This window comes from Bos taurus, chromosome X (genome assembly GCF_002263795.3).
Source record: "Bos taurus isolate L1 Dominette 01449 registration number 42190680 breed Hereford chromosome X, ARS-UCD2.0, whole genome shotgun sequence".
Classification (NCBI taxonomy): domain Eukaryota; kingdom Metazoa; phylum Chordata; class Mammalia; order Artiodactyla; family Bovidae; genus Bos; species Bos taurus.
Window position 1 is genome coordinate 85,604,182 of NC_037357.1, and position 20,176 is coordinate 85,624,357.

The following is a 20,176-nucleotide window of genomic DNA, read 5'->3' on the forward strand; positions in this document are numbered from 1 at the left end:
CCTGGGGCTGACTTGCCTTCAACACTTTTGTCAAGAGGATAAATCTAGTTCACACAAGGAAGAGGCCCACAGGCCTGGGTAGCGCCCTGGAAGTCATGCCCTCTTTTGCATTAGTTTCTGATGGAGAAGGGTAGTGCAATGAAGGAAGGGCATCCTGGTCAGGCCTGCAAAAAGGCCGCTCCCAGGATACAGGCGCGCGGTCCTCAGCAGAGCATGGGATAGAAAGGTCCTGGAAGCTTCCCCTGAGCACGTCCCAATATGTCCACCTCGGGGACCACTACCTCTACTTTCCACACAATCGTTTGTCCTGACTCAACATGGCGTTAGAATCCCACAAGACACCTTGGTCCTCAGTTCCCACCTGGAGGATTTACCCCGCCTATTGGTGGCGGAAATCACCGCCCACGGGCCTATGCCTGCCCAGCCCCTCGACGAGTTCGAGCGCGGGGGTCCCTTTTCAAGATGGCAGTAGCCCCCTGGCTGTATGGGGGGCTCTGCTTCCGTTTCCGGGACCAAAATCCGGAAGTGGCCGTTGAGGGGCCCTTCCTACTCCCAGCTGCGGTGGCCGTTAGAGGAGGGCAAATGGCTATGGCGGCGGTCGCGGCGAATCCCGCGGATACGGCTGCGACTGCGGTCGACCACCGAAAGCCACAGCGGGAAAAGGTGCCGGGCCTGGAGAGCCAACGGCGCCAGATCGAGAATGGGCGACGGCGTCCGCTGCGGGTCGGCGAAAGCTGGTAAGGCAGAGCTGAAAGCGGAGCCTCGGCTTGAGGGGACTGTGGGGAACGTGGCGGCGGAGGTCCACGTGAGAGCCGCCCTGGGGAGGAGGAATGGCCTATGGGACTGGGAACGAGAGGGGCGGGGAAGTGCCTAGTCTGAGAAAGAGGTGGGGCCTGTGCGATGCAGCCTGACAGCGCGGCGCGATTTGGCGCGCAGAGGCAGGGGGCGGGTCATGAGAAGGCACGGCCGCGGCGGCGGGGCGAGGCCAGCGAGGTGGACCTTGTAACTTGGGAAGGAGGGGATCTCAACAACAGAGCTGGGGAGCGTAGTCTGCGGGGCGTAACGAAGCATCTGGGGGCGGGCCGTGACTACTGCGCGGCGCCTGAGAACGAATTCAAGGCCGGTGACGTCTGGCTGAGGAGAGGATAGGGAGGCGGAGCGGGTCGGGGAAGAGGGAGGGAGTCGGACCCTGAGTGGTGGAGAGAGCTGGAGCCTGGGAACGAGGCTCGTGACTAGGCCGAGGGGCGTGTCCTGAGGCCGTGGAGAGACTGCAGAGGGGAGGTGGTGCCCGTGAAGCAGAAAATGGCGCCTGCGAATGAGCAAAGCTTGTGAAGCGGCGAGGTTTTTGCCTCTGGCCAAGCTCTTCGTCCCAGGACGGGAGAAAGTGCAGGTGATTGGCACGGGAGGGGCCTTCGATGTTACGTTTGTTTTCTGTTTTAGTAGTACTTTGTTTTGTAATCAAGAAAAAACAGCTATTTTTAAAATATCAATGCGTATCTTGATAAATTGACTTGTTTAATTGATTTCTTTGCTAACCTCTGCTCGAAATGTACTGTTTCTGGGTTCATTTTATTTCTCGCCGAGTTGCATCTCGTTTTTTAAGTTGTGAAATACGTAAGACCTGCAAAGATTATATGAAACGTTTACGTAGGCCAGGTTGATGGACATTTTATAAAAATAAACGATCTGTACTTTTCAAAAATTTCAAGGTCGGGAAGAACTGTTCCAAGTTGAAGAAATTAACGGGATTTAACGAATGCATAACTAAATGCAATGTGTTATCCTAGATTGGATCCCGGAGCAGAAAAAATAAATTATTTAAAAATCTTTTTTTCACCTCATAAAGTGAACTTTCTCTCTTTTACTGTAAAAGATATGAATGAGGAAATTGATAAAATGTTTACCAAAGTCTGTAGACTAGATGTTAGTACTGCTAATTTCTTGGTTTTGATCATTGTATTGTGATTGTGAAAGATAATATCTTTGTTTTTAGGAAATTCATTTAGGGTTAAAGAACCGAAATATTTAAGGTTAAAGAACCATTGTGTAAGCAAGCTTACTGTGAAATGGTTGAAAGAATAGAATATATAAAGACGTGTTTAAAGAAATAATGACCGAGTGAGTAAAAATTTAAATTTGGAGAATCTTGAATGAAGGGCACGGAGAAATTCTTTGTATTATTTTTACGACTTTTCTGAGTCTATTTCTAAGTTAAAAATTTAAAGAATAATACAAAATTTGTGAATTAACCACCTAGGTTAAGATTCAAACCGTTACCTTAAGAAATTCTGTGCTGCTCCGGGATGAAAATTCCCCTCCCTGCCTGAATTTTTGATTTAGTTATCAGTTTCCTACCATTGTATGCGTCCCTGAATAGTATTTGTGGTCTAAGCTTTCATTTTATGGGAGGATATGTGTGAAATCAGACTGGCTGCGTATCAAGTACCCTTTGCATCGTATCAGGTGGGTACTCAGTATCTACATGATGTCATTGGTGACGGTAGCCTTGATCACTTGGTGAAGGTATTTGCTGGGTTTCTCCACTGTACTAGTATTATTTTCTTGTTTCTATACGGAGTGAGTCTTTATGTCCATCCTTTACCTCAGAACGTTTCAAGAGTCTTACTGTTTCATGCAGTGTAAATGCTGAAATTCTTACAGTGACTTGCAGGGCTTTACAGTTTCCAGGCTGGTATCTGGCTGTGATCGTTTCTCCCATTTCTCTTCAGATTACCCTCCCCCCTTATTTTCTCCATCCGGCTGTATTGGCTGTATTGGACTCTTGGCATTCCTGCATTGCCGCAAGCAAGCTCTCACCTGAAAGCCTTTAGGATAGAAGTGAGGTTTGCTCCTTTTAGAGTTCTTTAATCACAGTACTAGCGAAATACATATTCCTGTTACTGGAGAGACAAGTTAAAATTCCCCAAATCGGAAATATGAAACCAAGCAGTTTTACTATTACACTATAGCTCTCCAGCAAGGTACAGCCTCAGTCCATCTTGAGAGTAAACGACAATAACAGAAATATTGCTATAGTCCATTTGGAGGTGTTCAGAAGGGCTTGCAGGCTTTAGTTCCTGCCCCATCTTTCTTACTTTTACAGTCTTGTGACAATAGCCTTTAAAAGTATCCCACCCATACCAGGTTTCCTTTTGGTGTGTTGAAAGTGTTTTGGAAGTAGATAGAGTTTGTGGTTGCACAACACTGAATGTACTAAATGCCACTAAATTGTTCACTTTTAAATGGTTAATTTTATGTTATTTGAATAATAAAATTAGGATGTGTCAATAAAAAGAATTATCCCATCAATGTTGGTTAAGCATTGAAGCCAGTTTAATTTGCTGTCTTTTTTATAAGGGGTCACTGGAGTGATCAGGAATTTTGTGTTCATAAAGCATTTCAAAGTCTTGGACCTATCGCAAATCATATACCTAAATATACATGTTAATATTTGCACTTTCTAGCTTTTGTCAACTGGCAGATCTGGGTGAGGGCATTTAATTTATTTGGCTATCTAAACTGATTAATTTCTGGGATAAGCTTAAATTTTAAGAGAAAATTCAAATCAATGATAGTATAGCCTCCTTGGCAAATTTTCCAAAGTGAACCATCTGAAGTTAAATCTGGGGTAGTGAACGAGCCTCTGGTTGTTTGCAGGGTGTAGATAGTTTCCTAACAAGAGGTAGATAAGCATGAGCCTGTCTTTGTTCAGATCAAAGAAGGTGGCTGCCTGGGTGCAGTGTTGCAGAATCGATTGTGATGTGTGAAGGGAAAACAATTTCTCTCCGGAACTTAAGAGACTAGCCAGTGGCCAAGGCGTATTTATCCTGTGTAACAGCTGTAGCAGCAATTGTCAACCAAACATGTGAAAATTTCAGTCGGTTTAGTTCTAGGGTCTTCATTAAAGGTTAGTGCTGTGCAGACTTCTCCTAAAGCTGTTACACAGGATAATTATGCCTTGGCCACTGGATCTAATGAAAGAGTGAAATAAGTAATAGGCCTCCAACAATTCCCCTGTAATTGAGTCAGCACCCCTAGTATCTGCTCAGATTTTTTATGAACCAAAAAGGGAAAGGGGGTTGTGAGTCTAAAGTTCTAGAGGGGGGCATCTTTTGGTAGAAAGTTATTGTACTAGTCTTTGTTGCTTGAAAAAGTATGCTCTTTAGCTTCAAAAGTATGCAGTTATTGAAAGGTTTTTATATTAGTATATCTAATTATATATAATTAACCATAACTAACCTAGGAAGATAAACTTTCTTTTTGGTTTGTCATTTTTAAAAATTTTAAAAAGTTTGAAAAATGAAAAATTTTAGGTAAACCTAATGCATTCCTTTTGTAGGGTGAAGGAGTAGATCTTTGTGATATCTCCCAGAGATAGTTTAGGCAGAAAAGAACATTTGAACAATGTTACTGTTCTTTCTTTGGCCTGAATTTTGGAAAGACAAAGCAAGAATAGTTCGTTGTTTTATATTTATTTCTGTATTTTTGGCTGCGTCAGGTCTTAGTTGCAGCGTGTGTACTCAGTAGCCCTGCAGCATGTGAGATCTTACAGGGATCGAACCCCCATCCCCTGCATGGTAAGGCAGGTCTCAACCACCGACCAGCAAGGGGATCCCAAGAATAGTTGTTGTTGCTTTTTTAAAAACAAGATATAAATCGAAGTGAAGACAAGAAATATTTATAGTCAACCTTGTAAAACATACAGTGATAAATAGCAACGATTATTGGGAGCTTAACTTTTCTTAAAAGCAAGAATTCTTTTTAAAAAGTGAGTTAAGAGAGGTCAAAAGGCACCAAGAGTTGACAGTAATTTGGTGACAAAAAAGGAGCTTCCAGTCTGGGCATAAGTTAACGTAGTCATTTTCTAGGGGGGAAAAAAAAAAACCCAATTCTGATTTTCCTCCTTTGGTGCATTATTCATGTAACAATTTACAGAAAGGACTTATTTATATCCATTTTTATTTATGTATTTAGGCTTATATAGATATATAAGTAATTTAGAACAGTGTAATTTATATCTGAATAAGCTAACAACCTTTTAATAAAATGAGTAGGAAATCATATCTTAGTTTATATCCATATTTCTGTTTCTCCATAATTATTATACCTAGCAATGTAATGATTAACCAAAATAACCGATATTTTCTCCAGACACGAGAAATCTAGAGGACAGACAATCTTGTTTAGTAATTTCTTTCCATAAGTACAAGTTTCATATCACTTGAACAAATTGGAGGAAACAGAAACATAAGTGACTTTAACAAGATCCATCTTATTTCTGTATATTAGCAATAAGAAATTAGAAAGTTAGAATTTTAGAGATACATTTACATTAGCAACCAAAAAAAAAAAAAAACATGAGCATGTAGGAGTAAATGTAATCATGTGCGTGCTTTTCCATTAGACACTGACAACTCTATATGTCCTGTCACCTGAGCTGACAAATTATGAGCCATCCCAATTCAGAAATGTTAAAAAAAATTCAAAGTGTCTTTGAATTGAAAAAAACATTGTAGTAATATTTTGTGAAAATTTATGTAAAGCTTCAGTCTTCTATGAAGGCTTCAGAAATTCATGTTGTAGCCAGGTGTGGAGGTTTTGTTTACCACTGTAAATAAAAAGTTATTTTAATGTTAATTTTCCTTTAAAATCTGCTTTAAAAAAACCTGTTAAGCTGTGCCTCCTTTTGTGTCAAAGTTCCCATTAACAAGAAACTAGCTTTACTGAGTAAATTCACCTCATAGACCATCCACAGAAGCAGTTAAAACCTTGAAGGTACAAGTGGTAGAGGGTAAAGTCCGTGATAGAATCTTCTAGATGGGTGTCTGTGGCATGAACGACCAGGGTGGGGAGGGTGTGTGTGTGTGTCCCCAGCCTGAGTGAAGTGTGGGATCTGGGGGGGGTCACTGCACACCGCCCCCCTCCAAATAAATAAAACAGCCCGCAGAAAAGTTTGCCTATTTTGGGCGACATTCCAGGTTAACAAAGAAAAGTGCCATTTTAAAGAATCAAATGTATACAGTTAAATAGCTAGAAAACGGTTACATATTTTTCATCCATTTTGTAGCTTTTTGAAAAGTTTTTATTTGAGGCTGTTAAATACTTTGGATAGCCTTCTATGTATCAAAAATTGCATAGCAGGAACTTCCCTGGCAATCTGATGGTTAAGACCGTCAGCTTCCACTGCAGGGGGGGCATGATTTGATCCCTGGATGGGGAACTAAGATCATGCTGTGGGGCATGCCGCCCCTCAAAAAAAAAGTCCGTTTCAGAGCAGGTTTCTGTTGCAGAGCGATGAGGTGGGGGTCGAGGGGTGCCGGCATGAGGATTATGTGTACGTGAACTTTGTTGTCTGAGCCCTAGGATTGGAATGATAACAGCTAATGTTTATTTAGCACTTTCTATATATCAGATATTCTGCAGACTTGAGAATTTCTCATGGCATTCTACACAGGCACATTTCAGCAGTCCTAAATGTTTATCCTAGTAGTGCCTATAAAAGTGTCTCCTTTAAAAGAGAGCAGGTCAAACTGTACTTAAAGATGGTTCAGATGGTAAATTTTATGTTACATGTTTTTCACAGTTTTACACAGAGTGAGCTAGTCACCATACGATTAGAAATTTATTATAACATCAAAATAAATCCTAAAGACAAAAAAATTATTTTAAAGGTCACAGTGTGCAGTTTTTGAAGGAGGACTTTGTGGTTCTTTTAGCAGTTGAAATTTTTTTAAATTTCTGAGTGGATTTTCCATATTTAACAATCCATTTCTCAGCTGAAGAGTTTTGTATCCTGTACAAACATTGCACATTCAAAAAATGGCTGAAGTCTTATAACATTAGCTGCAAATAACAATTATTTTGAATCTAATTTGATTGTGTTACCCCACAGACTAATACAAGTAAATTATCATTTATTCTATAATAAAATCTCATGTTTTCTGGCATCATGGTATGAGTTTGGTTTTGGTTGTTGTTTTATTTTTTAGCTCTGTATTAGTTTCAGATGTTCATGAAACTTATCTTCTTGGTAACGTGTGGATATGTTTAGTCCAATAACCATGGGACGTGGTACCACACACCACCAGATAACTGTGCGACACCCTTGTCACCTGTCTGGTCCAGGTTCCTCGTGGGGCATCACTGGTACAAGCAGTGGGAGGTGTACGTGCGGGGAGGAAATCAGGACTCCAGCACCTTCCCTGGCTGCATCAACAATGCTGAACTCTTTGAAGGTACCAGGCTTCTGCCTCCCCATGTCAGCTGAGCCCTGGACTTCTTGTCATCTCTGTCCCAACAAACGATCATGAGCCCCTTCTCTGTGCTAGGTCATTGGTGAGATGGCCAGACTGACTCATCACTTTCCTTCCCTGATTGTTCCTCTGCCACCTCCCCTTGCCCTCCTGCAGACCAGGTAAACTGGCGCCTCAAGAAGGGATTGGTGGAAGGTGAGGACTATGTGCTGCTCCCAGCGGCTGCTTGGCATTACCTGGTCAACTGGTATGGTCTAGAGCATGGCCAGCCTCCCATTGAACGCAAGGTATAGTGGGTGGTGCGGGTGCTGCAGGGTGGGGGTTGACTTCTGGTGGGGGGAAGCGTAGGAAGAAGGCCTTAAAGGTCCAGGACGGGTCCAGACCTGTGTGTTCATGTCCGCTGTATCCATACATCTGGCTCTGCCCTTCTTAGGTCATTAGACGATATCTTGCTGCATCCCCTGTGTTTGCTTGCCTGTGTGTGCTCACTTCACACAGCCTCGTACGTGTGTCTGTGCCATGTGTATTCGTCTCTGTGGATGCTCCTCTGATTGCAGAGGTGGTCACCCTGTGTCGGTGTGTGCACACGGTGGGTACGCCAGTGTGTGTACCCTTCCCTCCTTGCAGGTTGTGGAACTGCCCAGCACCCACAAGGTTGAAGTGTACTCAGTAGAACTGTTGCTTGTCCGGCACAGTGATATGGACACACCTCACACGGCTCAATTCAGCCAGACAGATTCTGTTGGTGAGCCCATGGGTCATGGAATGGATTGGCATTCCCGGCAACAGTCATGGTTCAGTGATCTAAGGAGTCTGAGGTCAAGAAGGAGGGGATCCTTCAGGGTACCAGGACGACCTTGAACAACGTGCACCATCCCCCTCCACAGACCTAGTTTTGCACACCGCTCGAGAGCAGTTTCTGGTGAGCCCCCAGGAAGAGACTCGGCTGTGGATCAAGAACGCGGAGGGCTCTTTTGAGAGGTTGTGCAACACCCGCGTCACAGTGCTTGACGCCGCTCTCAAGACTGGGCAGGTGAGGGTGGGGAGGACTTGTTTGCCCACAGGCCATGCTCAGATTCAGAGAAGTGAGAGCTCGGTACCCATGGGCCCTCCATGAATGCCTTCCCTGTTTTTTACTCCTCTTCCTCCAACCCAGGTGGTTGTCATGGAGACCCGAAACAAGGATGGCACTTGGCCCAGTGCCCAGCCACATGACACGTGAGCCTTCGGGGTTTCTGGTCCAGAGTGGGGTCCCACAGTCGGCACACTGAGCCCATGAGCACATTTTCTCTGTGCATGGTAGTTCTTCAGCTGATAAAAACTCATCCGTTTCAGGCGCAGCACATTGGAGGAGGAAGAGGACTTCCAGGGCCAGCCAGGCATCTGTGGTCTTACCAATCTGGGCAACACATGCTTCATGAACTCGGCCCTGCAGGTTGGACCATGAGGTCTAGGTCTGGTGCAGCATGGGGGTGGATTCACGAATTGGAAATGGAGGACAGAGTTGGGGGCACTGCAGGGCAAGGTGTCAGGTTGGAAGCTAGGTCCCCACAGTCTGGCTTGATGTGCCCATGTTTCTTTCTGAAATACCTGTGCCTTTCCTCTCCACTTGCTCCCTGCTCTCCCTAGTCTCCTCTCCTTCATCACCACATTCTTCTTTCTCCTGAAGTGCTGTTCTCTCCTCTCCCCTACTCCTCTGCCCATTCCTTTCTTTCCCCTTCATCCTCCTCCCCCTTCCTTTCATCCATCCCCACCTTGGTTACGTTTTTCTCCCCTTCACTCACCTGGCTCCTGCCTCCTACAGTGCCTCAGTAACGTGCCGCAGCTCACAGAGTACTTCCTTAAAAACCGATACCTGGAGGAGCTCAACTTCTGCAACCCACTGGGCATGAAGGGGGAGATCGCACAGGCCTATGCAGACCTGGTGAAACAGGCATGGTCTGGCCACCACCGCTCCATTGTGCCCCAGGTGTTCAAGGTGTGGCTCAGCCCTGGCTAGCCCCTATCTGCCCCCCAACCCCCCAACCCCCACCCCCCACTCATCTCCTCCCTCATGCCTTGACGCCCCGCCCATCTCCTCAGACCAAGGTCGGCCACTTTGCGTCCCAGTTTCTGGGCTACCAGCAGCATGACTCACAGGAGCTGCTGTCGTTCCTCCTGGATGGGCTACACGAGGACCTCAATCGCATCAAGAAGAAGGAATATGTGGAGCTATGTGATGCTGCTGGGAGGCCAGATCAGGTGGGTGCTTCCAGAAGACCCCCATCATGAGAGCCTTGTTAAAGCCACTAGGACCTCTGCCACAGGGATTTTCTGGCCCCCCTGGGGTGCCCTCACCACTCCCCATTTTTGGTTAAGCTCATCTTCCCTGACCTCAGTCCCATCCTCATCTTCACCATATCTCCACATCTGCTCCTACACCCAGTGAGAGTTAACTCCCACCCAGTCTCCTTCCCCAAGTAACCGCTAGCCCTGACAGTGAACAACACAGTCTCCAGGTGGCCCTCACTATAACTCTGTCTCTGGACTTTACCAGTGGCCTTAACCTTTACTCCCATGCGCACCCTGCCTGCAAACCATGGTTTTCCCCAGCCCCTGGCATCCCTCACCACTCAGCACTACACTGTCAACAGGAGGTTGCTCAGGAAGCCTGGCAAAACCACAAACGGCGGAATGATTCTGTGATCGTGGACACTTTCCATGGCCTCTTCAAATCCACACTGGTGTGCCCTGATTGTGGCAATGTGTCTGTGACCTTCGACCCCTTCTGCTACCTCAGTGTCCCACTGCCTGTGAGCCATAAGAGGGTCATGGAGGTCTTCTTTGTCTCCATGGACCCCCGCCGCAAGCCGGAGCAGGTATGAGGGGAACGAGGACGGGGGTGTAATGAGGGACCTGCACTCATAGAGTTGGTTTGATTACTCAGCCATACCTCAGGGTTTCCTGCACTAACTCACCACACATCCTTCTGCTCTTCTGTGGTTACCATTTCTCCCTCAGCACCGGCTCGTGGTCCCCAAGAAAGGCAAGATCTCGGATCTGTGTGTGGCTCTGGCCAAACACACTGGCATCTCGCCAGAAAGGGTGAGGCTCTGCAGATGGAAGGAAGGTGGGATACAGGGGCAAGGAAACCAAGGGAGGCAGAAAGGCCTGTGGGAGATCTTGCAGACTGATCGGTCCCCTCTCTGTAACCCATTCCCAGATGATGGTGGCTGATGTCTTCAGTCACCGCTTCTACAAGATCTACCAGCTGGAGGAGTCCCTGAGCAGCATCTTGGACCGAGATGATATCTTCATGTGAGTAAGAAGACCAGGGGAGATGGGGGTTTCTTAGGAACCTCCTTTGTTAACCACCTTCCCTCTCCCTTCCTCAGCCTGCTCAGGGCTTCAGCCATGTACCTTAGCAAGGCAGGCTGCTAGGGGTGTCAGTGAGTGGGGTGAAATCCTTATGCAGGGTGTCCTTGGGTGTTTTCTTCCTTATTATGTGAGGGAGGCTCCTGTTTATTTTATTCAGCACTTAACTAGTACCTCATATGTACCAGATGCTGATCTGCACTCCTTACTCACTTTGCAGGCCACAAAACCCAAATGATTTTTAAGATAGGGAATGTTAAGCTGCTTTCTGAACATAAAAGCATTCAGAACAAGTTTGGGACTTCCCTGGCAGTTATGACTTTGTGCTTCCACTTCAGGGAGCATGGGTTCTATCCCTGATTGGGAACTAAGGTCCCACATGCCATGTGGTGTGGCCAAAAAGAAAAACATGTTTGAAATGTTTGGGTAACTGAAATAGAAGGTGCTTTATGAGTAGAAAAGTTCTTTGTAACCAAGCAGTTTTCCAAAAAAAAAAAATTGTTTTAGATCCTTGTGTCACGAAAAATTTTTGTCAGCTCCCTCAGTGCTCTAATAACACCAAAAGACTTTATCTAATATCACGTAAACAAGGTGCTGTGTAAATGATCCAAAACCCTGGGTGACTCTTTGGACCCTTTTAAGAATACTTTCAGGCTGTGAGTAGTGAGTGGCTGGAGCAACTGGGGCAGAGTCCTTGAATCCCTCTTGGGTATATTTATCAGACGGGACCTGATGTTCATCTCCCACAGATATGAGGTGTCGGGCAGGGCTGCTATTGGTGAGAACTCCAGAGAGGATGTTGTGCTTCCTATCTACCTGCGGGAGCGCACCCCAGCCCGGGACTATAACAGTTCCTATTATGGCTTGATGCTCTTTGGGCACCCGCTCCTGGTGTCAGTGCCCCGGGACCGGCTCTCGTGGGACGCCCTGTATCACATCCTGCTGTACCGCCTCTCGTGAGTCTGCGCTTCCAGGTCAGGTGGGGAGGTGGGGTCAGAACTCAGAGTCGAGTGTCCAACCACTTGGTTGCCACCTTCCGTCCAGCTCCTGAAGACAGTTCAAACTTAACATGGCCAGAGAGTAACTTGTAGGCTTTTTTCTTCCTCTAAATTTCTGACTTCGCCACCACCTCACCTAGGTGCCAGGGATATAGGAGTGAACATGGCAGACAACGTCATCTTGTACTTAATTGTCTTCCTAGGAGAGTCTTGGTTATTTGTGTTTCGATCGATTTTTATTGTGCTTAAAACCCAGAGTCCCCACCAGGCAAACAGCAGTGCACTATCTGGCTTCACCTCTCCCTCACGTGGCACTTATGCATGTTCCTCGGAGGCCTTCCCTGATGGAAATGTGCAGCTGATCATGTATCTGTATAACAGTGGCTTATCATACTTAAGATCCACACTCCTTAACTGTGGCCCACAAGATCCTCCATTGTCAGGCCATCTCTTCCCACGTTCCTGTAGCATCTCTTGAGACCTTCTGGCTCCTCCTCCACAACCATGGGGTTGACCCATGGCTTCCCATCATAAGCAAAGTAGACTTCTGGGCTCTGTCCTCCCTGCCCTCTGGCGCCCTCCTTGAGAGTCTCCTCTGTTCTGTTGGCAGACGCTACGTGACCAGACCCAGCTCGGATGATGAGGATGACGGGGATGAGAAAGGTGAGGAAGAGGAAGGAGAGCAAATCCGCAAGGATGAGTGTCTGTACATGGATCCACAAGGATGAGGGTCTCCCATGGCCTGAGGGAGGGTCAGTGGGTCAGTGGTGGGTCTGGGGTGGGTCTGACACACACACAGGGTCCACCTGGATGTGCATTGCTGCTCAGCCCTCTGGGGTTCACACATTCCCACCTCTGACATCCTCCCCCAATCCTAGCAGACCTGGAGGATAAGGATAGGCTCCCTAAGCCTGGACGTGTGACTGCGGGCAGCTCCCAAGACCCTGGGCTGGAGCAGGCTGGACCTAGCTCCAGAGTCGTGAGCAGAAGTCGGGCCCCTGTGGACAACTCTCCTGGGCCATCTCACTGGCCCCAGAGGGCACGGCGCAAGCACCTCTTCACCCTGCACACAGTGAATTCCAATGGGACCAGTGACCGCTCGACCTTCAACGAGGATACCCATGGTGTCTCCTTCAGCTGTGAGCCAGGATTGGGAGGCGGGAGGGGGTATTCCTTGGCAGCAGGGCCCATGACCACCTCCCCTCGCCCCTAGCCCAGCCGTACATTGCCATCGACTGGGAACCAGAGATGAAGAAGCGTTACTATGACGAGGTGGAGGCTGAGGTAAAGGAGATCTCGGGGATGGCAGGGAGGGGGATGCACTTTCAGTTGGCACCACACACACCCTCTCCTACCTCAGCTGAGCCGTGATCACAGAGCTCCCGGGGCCTCAGATTCTTAACTTCAAAGTCCATGCCCTTAACCACTTAGCGTGCATCTTCCACCCCTACTCCTTTTTATCCCCCAAGGGAATGGCTACTCACTCCAGTATTCTTGCCTGGAGAATTCCATGGACAGAGGAGCCTGGCAGGCTACAGTCCACGGGGTCACAAAGAGTCCAACACAGCTGAGTGACTTTCACTTTTCATCCTCATACCTGCCATCCACTCCCCAAACCTAGGGCTACGTGAAGCATGACTGCGTTGGGTACGTGCTGAAGAAGGCACCAGTGCAGCTGCAGGAATGCATTGAGCTCTTCACCACCGTTGAGACCCTAGAGAAGGAAAACCCCTGGTAAGGGACCAGAACAGGGCCTCTGGGGGTGCTATTAGGTAGGACCACCTCCGCCCAGCCCCTGTTACCACTAAATACACCTTCCCCCACCTGCTCATTCGATCGCCTCCTGCCACTCTGGCCACCAACAGCCCAAGCCTATTTCCACCTCAGAGCCTTTGCCCGAGCTGTTCCTTCTCCCAAAATCATCCTTCCTCCAATTATCTACAGGACTTGACCTCCTTCATTTTGCTCAAGTCTCTCTTCAAATATCACCTTATCAGAGAGGCCTTCTCTTATTCTTCTGTTAAAAACTGCTTCTCCCCCAGCCATCAGCTCCCTGCATTCCTTTCATGTGCTGTTTTTGTCTGAGCCTAGCATTTCTTTTTTGCTCCATTAACACCCCTTGATGTCACATCTTACGTTCTTCTCTTACGTCGTTTTTTGTCTTTCCTGTTAGAGTGAGCCCCTTGAGAGTGAAAACATTTTAAGTTCACTGTGTGTCTCTTCTCATTGGTTATAATGGTGTGGGCTGTGCAGTAGATGCTCATTAAGATGTTGGAGAATAAGTGAAACAGAAAGAACTGAAAAGATAAAGCCAATCTCAAAAATAAGAGGAGCATCTCCACGAAGCAGAAAGGGAACAAATATGAAGTAGTGCCGTCTACTTCATATCAACAGTAGGCCGTCAGCAAATACCTGGCGAGTGAGTAAAACAGAAGAGAGAAAACCAGAGGGACAGAGGCAGGCTCAAAAAGATGACTAGGGTCTGCCAGACCAGAATCCAAACAAAAACACATGCCAGTACAAAAGTGCCTATGTTGGGCAATTGATAAGTACGTGGCAAGGTTTTAACAAGCATGCTAAAGTAACATAGGAGTAGGCCCATCAAAGCTACATGGCAACAAGAGCTCAGAAAGTGTCTGTCTCCTGACCTGGGCTCCATCTCTAGGTACTGCCCCACTTGCAAGCAGCACCAGCTGGCCACCAAGAAGCTGGACCTGTGGATGCTACCAGAGACACTCATCATCCACCTGAAGCGCTTTTCCTACACCAAGTTCTCCAGAGAAAAGCTGGACACCCTTGTGGAGTTTCCTATCCGGTCTGGGGCCTGGGGAGGCTGGCTGGGGGCAGGAGTCGGGTGGGGAGGAAGGCAGGGACTGGGGGAAGGGGGCGCCACTGATATTAACCCTTGCCACACCCACAGGGACCTGGACTTCTCTGAGTTTGTCATCAAGCCACAGAACGACTCATCCCGGGAGCTGTACAAATACGATCTGATCGCAGTTTCCAACCATTATGGGGGCCTGCGGGATGGACACTGTATGTACCCAGGGGCATGCTCAGGGTGGGGGCAATGGGGTTGGGATGTCCCAGTGGGTAAGTAGATGTGTGAACCAGTGGCGAGGTCATTGGTGTCAGAGGAGTGAGAGAGCCAACGTGGACCCTTCTTAGGGGCAGGAAGGTAGGTGAGGACTGCCTGCCCTCTCTTACAGACACGACATTTGCCTGCAACAAGGACAGTGGTCAGTGGCACTACTTCGATGACAGCAGCGTCTCACCTGTGACAGAGAATCAGATTGAGGTGATTCCTATCTTCCTTCCTCCCCTTCTCCCGATACCTTCTTCCCCAACCCACGCTGACTCCTGTCTTCTCCTCACAGTCCAAGGCAGCCTATGTCCTCTTCTACCAACGCCAGGACGTGGCACGCCGTCTGCAAACCCAGGCCAGCTCGTCAAAGCCCCCCGCATCGTCTGCCTGTGGTGCCCCACCCAAATCAGAGTTCGTGGATGTAAACTGAGGGGCCCTGGCCCTGCCACCAGGAAGGAAGCTGTCCCGGCTCTCTTCCTTCCTGAAGCCACCCCCATTCTCTTAACCCGAGTTATAGGTGCCCCACGCCAGGCGTCACAGGCTTAGTTGTGGCTACTGTTCTCCTTGCTGCTATGTTGCGCTCTCCCAGGGAAGAAGAGGTCGTGTCTCCTTCCAGCAGTGTGTTCCCTGCCCGTGTTTGCCCTTTAGAGCATTAACCTTCCTTCTATTCTCTATTTATGATTCTCCCCTTCCTTCTTGTTCTCAATCTGGGGTGTTCTCAGGGGGTGGGGGTGGGGTGCACCTGAACAGAGTGTATTTTCTTATTGAGACCCTGTACCTTGCGCTGTGTATATATAAAAGTGCCAGTGTGTTCCTTGGCATTGTGGGTTTTTTTTTCCACATCCTTAACCAAGCACCAGTATTGTGCCTGTGTGCATAGTGAATGCCAGGTGTGTGATGGCTGCTGCTCTTGAGTGCTCATTGAGCACCATCTGTGTGCCAGGTCCTATTCTAAGTGCTTGTGAAGCACCATCTGTGCGCCAGACACAACTCTCAGCACCAAACTGCATGCCCAGTGTTTTCTAAAACATTTTGCAAATATTGACTCATAATCCTCACAAGAGTCTCACACGGGAGTTGTCATTGCCAATTTCAGGTGGGCAAACAGATGCAGAGGTCAAGTAATTGCTCTAGTTATGTCCAGAGGTCTAGGCACCTCATCACTTACACTGGAGGTAGTAGTCCCCAAAGGGGACATTTGACCTCTGTGGACCCAGGATGGAAGTGGTAGTGGACATGACTTGTGCTCAGCTGCTGTGGGAAAGGTGTGTCTGGAACAGACAGGCATGTGTGGGGGCAAATGGCTGGGTTCTGGATATAAAGATACTAACCAGACCACCTCACAGGCCAGCAGTAGTGTCCTCTGAGGAGGGAGTACATCTGGCCCAAGCCACCCACAGTGACAGGACAGATGGGCTGTGTCTGTGTTGCCCCTATGCTTAGCCTCCCACCATGACTGCAGCTTCCCAACCAGGCAGGGTCCCTCCAGCCTCATCCCACAGAAGAGCGAGATAGAATGGGTGCAGCATTGTGTGAGCATAAAATGCCACCTAAGCACTGCACAGCCCCCCCACTCCCCCGCCCCCGGCCGCCTGAGCCCTCCTGTGGGTGCCAGCTCTCACCTCAGAGAAACAGAGCTCCAGTGGGGACAACCGTGGGGCAGAATGGAGTGGACCAGTGTGCAGTATCTGGACATAAACAAGCACCCCAGCCCTTCACACTGAGGAAGGGAATCCTTATCAGGGCGGTTGAGAGATCATTCCCCCGACAAGCCTCCTGCCTTTGCACTGGGCCTGCGAAGCCCCCTCTGAGGGGCACTCAGCCCAGCCTTATCACCCACCAGCCTTCAGTCGTGCTGTAGATACAGGCGAAATCGAGATAGTTGCTGTGAGGAACTCAGCTCAAACTGACTTAAGCAAAAAAATAAAAATATTGGATCCAGGGACTCATAAGCTGTCATTTAGTCCTCACAACTGAAACTCCATTACTTCACCTGATGTGAAGAACTGACTCACTTGAAAAGACCCTGATGCTGGGAAAGACTGAAGGCGGGAGGAGAAGGGGATGAGAGAGGATGAGATGGTTGGATGGCATCACCGACTCAATGGACATGAGTTTGAGTAAACTCTGGGAGTTGGTGACGGACAGGGAGACCTGGCGTGCTGCAGTCCATGAGTTCACAAAGAGTCAGACACGACTGGGTGACTGAACTGACTGAACTGAAGTCCTCACAAAGACTGTATGGTTTAAGCACTATTACCCCATTTTGCAGATGAAGCAGGCATGAAGAGCTGGTTCAAAATAAGTCCTCATTAGCTATGACATCCACCTAAAAGGAATTAACTCAAAATAACTTCCCTGGTTTAACCAAAGACACCTTGAAAAGACAACATGCCTAAGAATCAGGACAAATAAAAGACAATATAGTAATACAGAGACACAATAGACTCCTCAGCCATCAGTGTAAAACATGCTTATTCTGGTCATGGAAATAGAGATACATGTGAAAAAAAATTTTAAAACCTTTAAAAGTGAAAATGAAAACAAGTAAAAATAAGTTGAGAAAGAACCAAACAGAAGTGATAGATCTGAGCTGCTGCTGCTAAGTCAATTCAGCCGTGTCCGACTCTGTGCAACCCCATAGATGGCAGCCCACCAGGCTCCCCCGTCCCTGGGATTCTCCAGGCAAGAACATTGGAGTGGGTTGCCATTTCCTTCTCCAATGCGTGAAAGTGAAGTCGTTCAGTCGTGTCTGACTCTCTGCGACCCCATGGACTGCAACCTACCAGGCTCCTCTGTCCATGGGATTTTCCAGGCAAGAGTACTGGAATGGGGTGCCATCACCTTCATAGCAAAACTTAAGAATTATCTTTTATTTTTTTGTCTGGCTACTTACTGTGAAACTGATAAACATCTTTTACTATTGTGATTATGTAACTAACATTTGCTTAATACCATTGTATTATGGTTGGTCAACAGAAAATAATAGAATTCTATATCACTAAAACTAGCATTTAGTAGGAAAAAGTCAATGGATGAGTTCAGCAACAAATCAGACCTAGCCGAAGGATTTTGTGAATTGAATACAGTTTAGGGCATACTAAGAAATGCATCTTCTAGAAGATTTTAAGTTAGACTAATACTGTATTTTAATAAGGGTATAAAAACTAAAAACTATAAAAGGTACACATTTCAAACAAGAGGGAGAAAATAGATGAATAATCCAAAAGAAGGCAAGAAGAAAGGAACATGGAACATGGTGGATGGGTAGAAAGCACATAGGCAACCACTTGCAAATAATCTGCTGTTTCCTCCAGTTCAAGGGAGGGGACTGGGAACCAGGCAGCCGCTTTCAGACCACAACTACCACCTTCCTAGGGAGAAGCTGGGATGAGGGTGAGTAAGAATGCTGCAAAACTTTCCCATGATTTTGAAAATGACTTTTTCTTGATTGGACACTTGTTCTGTTGCTGTAAACCTGTGACTTTTCCAGAAGTGCTGACACAGTTGGGTCTGATAATTTGGCTTGCTTGCTTTTTTCTTTTCAAATTTAATTTTAGGTTTTTGTTGGGGAACATAAGCTTGGAGCTTCCTAGTCTGCCATGTTGCTAATGTCACTCCCCTTGTGTATTATAAATGTGTTTCTTAACACATTTAGGAAGCAATGCAATTGGGATCTTTTTACATAATCTTACATTGAGTTTTAGTTGAGGTGCTTAGATAACTTAGTTAATGTAATTATCGATATGTTTAAGTTTTAGTATTTCATCTAGCTATCATTATTTTTTTGAGGGAGATGCTTTCATTTTTTATTTTGTATCATGTATTATTTTACAATGAATTGTATTACTTTTGTAATTGAAAAAAAATACATAGGAAAACTGTAACAACAGCAAATATTTGGCCTGGATTCTTAGGGCTCGAAATTCATGTTGGGTTCAAGTTTTTGTTGATCACAACTTATTTTTTGGTTCATATGCAAGAACCATTTCTTGAATGCCTCCTGGTTAGCTGGCACTGCCCTTGGCACTTCCATAGGCTTTTCATCCTCATCCTCACAATAGCCCTGTGAGGTAGGAATTGGTCCCGCTTTATAGATAGAAGATAATTGCTTGAAATGCTTCTATTTGCCACATGTTTTCATAGGCTAGAGGTTCTTACCAGCTGGTAAGTCATTGGTCAAGAACTCTCACTGGTTCCTAGAGGTTGCTCTAAGATTCAAATAATCAAACTACTAGAATTTTCCCCTGACAGGAGTGATGGGTTAGGTATCAGGATAAGAGTGGAGGAGAGTCTGTGGTCTCTTTGTAGCACCATTTGAGTTTGCTCTGGTCACTCATGCACAGTGCGGGGAGGGGATGAGGGAGAGGAAGGAAAGTGTTTATAAGTCTTCTTGCTTCTTCAGGACGAGCTTCATCACCAGCACTGTAAATGGTGGCCTGATCTCCTCCACTGTCATGCTTGGGTCCCAAGCTCCTACCACCTTTCCATCTGGGGCCACTAGGTACTTTCAGAAGTTCCAGCTGGGCTCCTTGCCAGAAGTCTCCGTCAGGTACTTGAAGGCAGGGTGGACACCAGTGCTGGCCACTGTGATCTTGCTAAACATGGGGAAAGTGACACTGTAGGTGCGGCGGGGCAAAGCTCTCAATCTTGCTGCTGTCGGGCTCCTGCTGGCCACACTGGTTACAGGGGAAGGCAAGCACATTGAAGTGCTGGGGCCCCAGGTCCTGCTGTGCTGGTCTACGAAGCCGCATTTGCTAGCTACATTCACCACCAGGGACACCTAGCCGTCGTACTTCTTCAGCAACACCAACTTGCCCTGGATGTTGACGGCCTTGAGGTTGTTGAAGTCCTGCTGCTGCTGCACGCCAGTCATGGACGCCAGGAGCAGCCAAGCCGCCAGTGCCACCACCATGACTTGCTCCAGAGCAGGTGGCATGGTGAGGCAGCTATCTGATTCTGTTTGTCCTCTTCCCTCTTGTTATTTTCCCTCTTTTATTGCTTTATTTTGAATTAGGTTTTTTAAAATGATTTCACTTCATCTCTTTTTTTGGTTTATTAGCTCTAACTCATGGTTTTATTCACTGATTGCTTTATGGTTTATAGTGTACATTATTTTTTTGGCTGTGCCAGATCTTTGTTGCTGCATGCAGGCTTTCCCTCCTTGTGGGTGATCAAGGGCTACTCTAGTTGCATTGTGTGGAGGGTGAGTCTTGTCCATGTGGCTTCTTGTCCATGTGGCTGGAAGCAGAACTGCTGTCCTTCAACTTTATAAAATTTACTGTTTCGGTGTTCTTTTTCCCACTTCTTGAGATGAAGACTTAGTTCGTTAATTATTATAACTTTTTGCCTTGATATGTTTATAGAAAAGAAAGAAAGTGAAGTCACTCAGTCGTGTCCAACTCTTTGTGACCCCATGGACTGTAGCCTTCCAGACTCCTCCGTCCATGGGATTTTCCAGGCAAGAATACTGGAGTGGGTTGCCA

At 47.0% G+C, this 20,176-nt stretch overlaps 1 protein-coding gene and 1 pseudogene across 7 annotated transcripts; one reads left to right on the forward strand and one right to left on the reverse strand.

Annotated features, from left to right (window-relative positions):
• Positions 1-447: 447 nt before the first annotated feature.
• USP11 (ubiquitin specific peptidase 11) lies at positions 448-15,511 on the forward strand. Of its 7 annotated transcripts, none has more exons than XM_005228080.2 (21): positions 448-737; positions 7,126-7,235; positions 7,410-7,540; positions 7,881-7,998; positions 8,141-8,286; positions 8,410-8,471; positions 8,589-8,688; positions 9,058-9,231; positions 9,336-9,494; positions 9,887-10,111; positions 10,254-10,337; positions 10,456-10,550; positions 11,357-11,563; positions 12,216-12,268; positions 12,484-12,744; positions 12,819-12,889; positions 13,227-13,339; positions 14,271-14,420; positions 14,526-14,641; positions 14,815-14,903; positions 14,983-15,511. In XM_005228080.2, exons 1-21 carry the CDS (start codon positions 463-465, stop codon positions 15,118-15,120), a joined length of 2,877 nt encoding a protein of 958 aa, XP_005228137.1. In that variant the 5' UTR covers positions 448-462; the 3' UTR covers positions 15,121-15,511. The 7 variants fall into 7 exon arrangements, with proteins under 7 accessions (XP_005228137.1, XP_005228139.1, XP_005228138.1 ...); XM_005228082.2 differs by having other exon boundaries at positions 12,484-12,729; XM_005228081.2 differs by having other exon boundaries at positions 12,487-12,744.
• Positions 15,512-18,807: 3,296 nt separating this feature from the next.
• LOC786669 (glutathione peroxidase 7-like) lies at positions 18,808-19,661 on the reverse strand (annotated as a pseudogene).
• Between the last annotated feature and the right edge of the window lie 515 nt (positions 19,662-20,176).